General features: G+C 41.8%; 1 protein-coding gene across 4 annotated transcripts in view; it reads left to right on the forward strand.

Annotated features, from left to right (window-relative positions):
* akt1 (v-akt murine thymoma viral oncogene homolog 1) overlaps window positions 1-4,639 on the forward strand; it is a 28,958-nt gene extending 24,319 nt beyond the window's left edge. For all 4 annotated transcript variants that reach the window (XM_042388051.1, XM_042388049.1, XM_042388048.1 and 1 more), the window contains 4 exons: window positions 1,960-2,174; window positions 2,289-2,376; window positions 2,626-2,728; window positions 3,953-4,639. In XM_042388051.1, the coding sequence (XP_042243985.1) occupies window positions 1,960-2,174; window positions 2,289-2,376; window positions 2,626-2,728; window positions 3,953-4,032 (486 nt within the window). In that variant the 3' untranslated portion in view covers window positions 4,033-4,639. The remainder of the gene's footprint in view (window positions 1-1,959; window positions 2,175-2,288; window positions 2,377-2,625; window positions 2,729-3,952) is intronic.
* Window positions 4,640-8,031: the final 3,392 nt, after the last annotated feature.

The raw sequence follows: 8,031 nt of genomic DNA on the forward strand, positions 1-8,031 counted from the left end.
ATCTGAATATTTACTCCCTCACACCTGTATAAACATACAAAACTGTATATTATCTATACATTCGCTTATCAGTTTTTTAAAATTCCTACGAGCCCCACCTGTCCATCCCAAACTCTCCCCGGACCGGCTCTCTCCTCCACAGAGAGGCACAGTGTATGACAGCTCCAGCCTCAGCGGCGGAAAGCAGGGAGACATCAGGGGGCGTTACCATGGCAACAGGGTCGCTGGCGAGCGTCTCTATGGAGTGCGGGCCAGGCAGTGTTACAGGTTGTTCTGCAGTAAACAATGACCTTGTTGTGTGAGCTGCACAGGAATGCTGTAACGTCTGGGAATATTCCACCCCGAGCACAGGGGAGGGAGAGGAGGGAGAGACCCAATCTGTAAAGCCTGACCAGTTTGTCTCTGAAGTAAGGAGCGGGACAAATTCTCTTTGTCACTTTTATTAATTAGTTACAAAAAGAAAACCATTGACTGAGGGAATTGGCTTTTAGGGAATATCTACTAAGAAAAATGTGGACAGGTTTAATCTAGCCACTGAAACTGATCTGGATTCACGAGTTTAGAAGATTAATGGCTGTCAGAGCAGAAGTTTGTGAGCAAAAAAAAACTCCACTATACAGAGTAGAGTCCTGGAACAGCAGCAAGTGTTTGTGCCTTTTATCCTCCATCCCCTCACTTTCTCCACCCCCTGTTTCTGCTCCTTTGGGGCAGTGTAATAGTATTAGTTTGGGGCTGGGGCCCAAGCAGGCAGGCAAGCAGTCCTGGTTACGTATATGAGGGATGAGCTTGGCTCCTGCGCTCCTGGCAGCTTCACAGCTGTGGCGCTCTTCTACATATATGGGGCAGCTGCGGGCCCAGCTGTCGCACGGTGTGAATCACACGACAGCAGCGCTGGAAATAGAGACGGCCCAGTAATCCTAGCCCCACACCGGCTTCACGTTACTCCCCCTGCCCTCTCAGTCCTCCTCCTCGATGCTCACCACTCACTGCAGCGCCAGGCGGTACGGCGTGCCCACAGACACATACACGGCTGCGCGCACGCACACACACAGTAGTTTTGTTCCTTTTACGGACACATCCGTCCATCTGTTTTCCAGGACCCTCTCTCCTGGCCTGTGCGCTGTTGTGTCCATATCTAATTCTATTAATCCACCCATGTCTTTTACCGAAGTTGCTATTCTTAGGTCTGAATTGCCTAGCATCACGCTGCTTGTTTAAGAGAACAGACTGTTCTCCTTGTCTTGATTTCACCTTCAACATCCGCCTGGAGAGGTAGAATCCAGTACATGTCCCTAGAGACCTTGGAACAACTCCGCTCAGCAGCACATTAGTCATGCAACAGGTTGCGCTGTTCAGTAAGCACAACACTGAAGGAGTTTGTCTCATTAAGAACTGTTGAGAAAAGTAATCTTATGGAAATAATAAATTAGCAAATATTTCCATCCCTGTGATGGTTGTATGGTTGTGTTCATTGAACAGTCTGTTTGTAAGACCCTGGTTTGTGTTTGTTGCTCCACGTTTTGCTTATTTAAGCGACCCACACCTCTGCTGCTTGTTGATCTGTATGTGTGTGTTTGTGTATGTGTGGAAGGCCCTGTGGTGATTAAATATGCAGGGCTCCAGGGGAAACACTATCCTTGCTCCTAATGTGAGATGTGAGTCAGTGTTGGCTGGGGCTGCCTCAAAATCCCAAACCAGGGGGGAGAGCAGGTGATTTTGGTGGGGGCGGGGTGATGGGGGCAAACCAGTTGCTTTAGGGTTTGTATATTCAGCCGAAAGACCTGCTGTCTTCACAACCTTCTGATGTCCAAACATAAATGTAATGGGGCTCATTAGGTTTTTTTGTACTATATATTAAGGCAATATGTGTGAAAACTGTAAGATCTACATACTATATACCCTCGCGAATATCCCAACAGTTGCATTAAATAAACTTTCACCCCACTGCCAACCCCCTAGGTGCTAGAAGACAACGACTATGGCCGTGCCGTGGACTGGTGGGGTCTGGGAGTGGTGATGTACGAGATGATGTGCGGCAGACTGCCCTTCTACAACCAGGACCACGAGAAGTTGTTTGAGCTCATCCTCATGGAAGACATCCGCTTCCCCCGGACACTCGGTCCCGAGGCACGCTCGCTGCTCTCTGGCCTTCTCAAGAAAGACCCAATGCAGAGGTGGAAAAGTGCAAATAGATTGATTCAATGTGACAAGAAAATGATCAGCAGTTCGAAATTTGCATATTTATTGATATTTATCTTGTCATAACACATTTTGCGTTGATCTTCCAGGTTAGGTGGCGGTCCTGACGATGCCAAGGAAATCATGCAGCACAAGTTCTTTGCTGGGATTGAATGGCAAGACGTTTATGAGAAGAAGGTCAGTTTCTAAGATGCTCACACTGTTCTTGTACACGATGTTCTTCCTCATTCTTAGTGCATTGTCATCACTGAAATGACACCGAACTCGGATAGCCCCTCCACCCCCCTCCCAGGGATCAATAAAGTTACGTCAATTGAAGCACCAGCATCTAGAAAAGATGTAGATTGTCATCAGACTGACAACTGTTACCAAACTGACTGTTGACGCTGATGTGCTGATATGTTTGTGTCTCTTCCCCTCAAACAGCTGGTCCCACCGTTTAAGCCCCAAGTTACCTCGGAGACAGACACACGATATTTTGACGAGGAGTTCACAGCACAGACCATCACTATTACGCCACCCGGACAAGGTAGCATCTTACCATACACACTCACACACTCTTACATACCATATATCTAATAGGGCCTTGCATATATGTAATAACTCAAATCATCAGACTGTTCCCTATAACATGGAGCTTAATGGTCCTGTGTTTGAATGTGATGAGCACTGTGGGAGAGGAGATGAACTGTCTCTTAACTCGTGTGATAAATTCTCATCCACCCCGCGAGACTTCATTAAGCACGAGAAATTAAACTTTCAATTCACTCAAAATGAGAGCAGACATGGGATCATCATTGTTTTAAGTTTCATTTTATGTTAAGCTGTCTGACCTTTGAGTGAATTCCCCATAAGTTTACTTGTAAACTGAAGAGGTTAGGTGTTTTTCCTTTTTTATATTAAATTTTGTACTGCATTCCTGGGATGAGACATGAGTTAGTTTTGGCAAGTTCATTAATAATGTGAGTAAATAAACTATTCTGCAGGCATACCTGGCTCCCTTGAGAACAGTCTGCCCTCTTCTGGAGAGCCAATGCCATAAAAACACAGGATCGTACCTCACAAAGTCATCATATGCATGTTAATGACAGCCGATATTAATGCAGAGATTATACACTACAAAGAAAATATACTGAGATAAGTCACAGTATATTGGAATAAAATGATTTTTATTGAATATTTTGGTGCACTTTGGTGCTTTCAATTGATACACACAAGAGGTTTTAGAGACTATTATTAATAATGTGGATGTGATGGTCATGCAGGTAGAGAATTCACTCTTTATTTTACTCAACAAGCTCAGACAATTGTTTAACTTAATTTACTTTAATGCTGCTTTTAAGACAGGGAAAATACCTTATTCTACTGAGTATTATAAAAAGCTAAATCCAAGACAATATCTAGTAATATAACATTGTATCTCCCATCTCTAGGAATAGTTAAAGTAATATGTACCTCTACTAGGAGTGCGGGATGTTGATATAATCTGGTAAATCCCAGTGTATGTATAATGTTACAAATTATAATACCATAATATAGTAGATTATCTGGAAATTAACTGAGAAAATCAAGGAACTAAGTCACATCGATTGTCCACACCCAGAGATATTAAAGAGTGAGATATCATGCTTTGGCAAATTCTCTGATGATAGACAAATTTATATCATCTCACACAGTGTGTATATTTATCGTCATACCGCCCATCCATAACTCCTACATTTCAACTAACCAAGTCTTTGCCCTCCATCCCCAGATGACAGCATGGAGTCCTTCGACAGCGAGCGAAGACCCCACTTCCCCCAGTTCTCCTACTCTGCCAGTGGGACAGCCTAAACGACTCTCATACATTCCTCTGGTCCCACCATCTCCCTTCTCCCCACCCGACTGCACTCTCAAAAGACCCGGGGGAGGGGGGGGCCATGTCCCCCCCCGTCCTCCCAGCATTGTCTGCAGATGCCGTTGGTGGACGCAACATTACAATCTGCAAGTTGTGTTTTACTGGAAGGAGGAAATACAAGACAAAAACAAAGATAACTGTGGTTGTTCTGTGTTGGCCTTTGAAGACTGACCACGGAGAGAGTTAACACTACCCTGCATTTCCTGGTCGTTACGTTGTATACCGAGCAGGCATCCGTACACCATAATGAATGGGGAAATGTAGTTATGTTATGCACAAATTAGGCCACTGCTATGAATTTCGAAAAGGGCCATTTTGTATTGAAAATATATAATAGAATATGAATCAACCATTTCAAATAGAAGTAGGCATACTGTGGACCAAAATATCATGTGAGAGGAGAGTGTGTTGTTTGTTGATTGGGTGATAAAACCATGTCTGAACAATTCAAATACCATTCAGATCAAGTCTTCAAGACATTTTTTTTTTGGCTTCAAAAGTGAATGTACCATATCAAATAAAGTCAATCTTTCTGCATATTTACGTGTTGTAACACATGGTTGATTCTCCTAAGACTGAAATGCCATCTTCTGGACAGGATTTGTATGACTTTTTCTTATAACCCTGATGCAAAATTGACACCAGTCGGTTTGTTATATTATCATGCAACACCATGATGAGTCTGATGAATCAATTGTGCAATACAGCCTGATGTGAGGAATGGCAGACATGCAAAGAATGCAGAGTGATTAATCATTAAAGTAAAAGCTGGCTTGCAGTGGATTCCTGTTTGCACATCGGAGTCACTGAGAGAAACCCGGTTTTCTGTTCAGATAATAAATAGCTCCTCCAGACCCCCCCCTGAAGTAAGTGCTTATAGTTCCTGATGCCTTCCTTTCTCAATGCTGTGCTGCAAACACCTCCTGGTTTCCCCTCTGATCTTGATCAGTCAGGCACCCCAGTCCTCTCTGACCCTTCAGAAACTCTTCTCTCCTCTTAGGGTTTTTCCTCTATGTACAGTATTGGGTGTTTTCCACCCAGTGCATTCACTGCAGCCTCAATGAGGTCACTTTAACATAATACATTTCTTTAGGAAAACTTTGCAAGCAAACTGGGCTTCAGGGGAAAACACACAAAGTGTCATCTTTGATTTGCTACTTTAGGGGGACTTGTGTCCCTTCACGAGCTTCTTAGTTATTTATATGAGACCAGCATTGACTAAAATGAGTTTTACTGTGCCAATGATATGCACTTTGCTGCCCCAAAATGATTGTATTTGGACTCTTATTTGTATTTTATGGTTGGTAAAGATTAAATTAGCGTCTTTTATGATGTAAATTCAAATGTTGTGGATACAAATAAAATAAGAATTGCTTGTTTGTATGATTACTCCCCTTTTACAGACGGTTGAGGCTGAACTGAGACTCATGGGAACCGAAACTCTTATTTCAAAGTGTGCTAAGAGGTTTCCAAAATGCCTCTGTGTTTTTAAGATGACAGATAATCACTTTTCAGAAGTGCATCATACGTTATTGAATGTAATGGTTTTTATGGTATTGTTTTCACTTCAATCGTTTTGCAAACCTTTTGTTCATTTTTTTAAAAAAGAATCTGATTGTTACTTATTCCTATGCACACTCACCCTTTGCTGTCACCTTCTGAAAATAGGGAAATTCATTTTGTACTTTTTGTTTTTTATTTCAACTTTTTTTTTTGTACCTGCCCTCCCATATTCCTGAGACTGAGGACACCAGCTTTAGTAAACAAATAATATAAACTTTGTACACTGTTTTTACTTGTTTCTTTCAAATTGATGAAATAAAAAGGTCTTAACAATAAGCTGTGCAGACTCATCTTTCACTATGAAATATTACAGTCCTGCCCTTGAAGACACACGAATGAGCGCTTTGATGTGTTGTAAAGAGTCCAGAAGTCAAAGTAATGAATCTAATATTCTGCCATATTAAAAGCGATGTGAGATATTGATTACTGTGTCTAGACATTTGCAGAAATTAAAATGTTGGGATGAGTTTTCCAGGAAAAGAAAATTATTAATTTTTTCATCCTTTTCTGGTGCAGTTATGTTGTTTTTCCACACATATGATCATCCTTGTCTTTCCATTTGCACCTGAAATTCCTTTAAGGTGCAACAGCTACATTAGTAGTTTTTTCTTTTACTATCTGCCACTAAATAGTAAAAAAAAAAAAAGAATCAATACGAGTAGGAATTGTGTTTATCTAAACCTCACTGTGATCACACCCCACAGACAAAACATGGCTAAGTTTGTGAGACAAATGTTCCAGCACTCAGCAGCTCTGACTGTGTCTTGGCTGTGTTCTCTGCCTCCGCAGGACTGCTCAGGTCCATGTCTGGGGCTCCGCAGCTGGTCTGAGACGGGGAAGATGCTCCCCCTGGGCCTCGGGCAGATGGTACAGTCTCTGGAGCAGATGTTGACAGCCAGGGCTCACAGTCTGTCTTTGGCCAGCTGCAATGCACAGCGCCACACAGCGAGACCGAGGTTTGGCCCAGTGTGGCGCTCACCTGACAACCATCCCTCACCTGACTCCAGCTGCACTGCCCGAAACACACCGTGCTGCGGCTGCAAGCTCTGCCACGGGTCTCCCTTGGGTGATGTAGTGTTGTGCTGTGTGAGGAACATGTCACTCATGCACACACTGCAAGACAGAGTTCTTCTCTGCTTTGTACTAGAGACACAAGTATTTCCTGTTACAGTATGATGACAAAATACAGAGAGGCTGGTACTCACATACTCTGAATGTACGAAATACCAGGCAGTGTTACTCTTGTTTAAAGGTAGGTGAGTCCAGTTAAAGCCAGTATAATGATTTAACTTATTGAATCTACAAAAATGATAAAGGTTGTAGAGAAGCAGACAAATAAGAGGATTTTTAGGTTTTGAGAGACACATGAGATATGAAAAAGGCCCTGCAACTCAAAATAAAGAGAAATGACCTTAAAAGTAAACTATTTTATTATTTGCCACTACAGATGTTGTTTTTTTTGTTCCCTAATGTTACAGAGGTGAGACTGCAAGATCAGCTACACAGCAGATACTCGCTTGAACTGTAGGAGACAGTAAAAGCATGAGGAGAGGATGAATCATGAACTGTTACCTGGATCATAAACTCACTCGATGTGGTGTCATGCAGGTCAATTTCTTCCATTTTAAAACAATATGCAGTTCAAGGTGATGTAACCTTAAAAAGTAAATGCCTGCGTCTATGTCATAATAATAGGAAAAAGCACAGGTGTCACTTATAACATTAACAATAGCTGCGTTCTATTCAAGTGAACCTGAAGCAGCTACATGGAATACAGCTGTCGTTCATTTAATTGTTTTTACCTGTGATTTTCTCACTATTACATGTGGAATGTTTTCCATGACAAAAGTCTTGTTGTTGTTGATGGAGCTTGGTAAGAGGAAGTGGTGTCATGATTTGGTGAAGGAGCAGGTTTGTTTTTATGAGGGTGGGGGGGTTTAGTGTTACAGAGGTCAGATCTCTTAGAAACATCATCCTATTTACTAGAAACCCCCTGACAACACTAGAGCAGAGGTGTAGTGGAGGGTAAAAACTCACCTGAACACGGTATAAGTTTACTTTACTCACTCTGTATAATAATATAATAATTATAATATGAATATACATCAGTGTATAGATTGTAATGTATTTATGTAATATATGCACAGATTATTTATATGTTTATGTAGTAGAGATGCTTGGCCTTACAGACTTACTACCAACTCACTTAGAGAAAAATATCAGCGTGAGTTCAATTAAATGAATGAATTATTAATATTGTTCCATGGTCACTTCATAAAAAAAATTCCCTTAATTTAATTTTCCTGTGACATAAATGTAATGTTGGAGGGAGATGATGCTAAAGCGCCACCTAGCGGTTACTGGGTAGATGT

This window comes from Thunnus maccoyii, chromosome 16 (genome assembly GCF_910596095.1).
Source record: "Thunnus maccoyii chromosome 16, fThuMac1.1, whole genome shotgun sequence".
NCBI lineage: Eukaryota > Metazoa > Chordata > Actinopteri > Scombriformes > Scombridae > Thunnus > Thunnus maccoyii.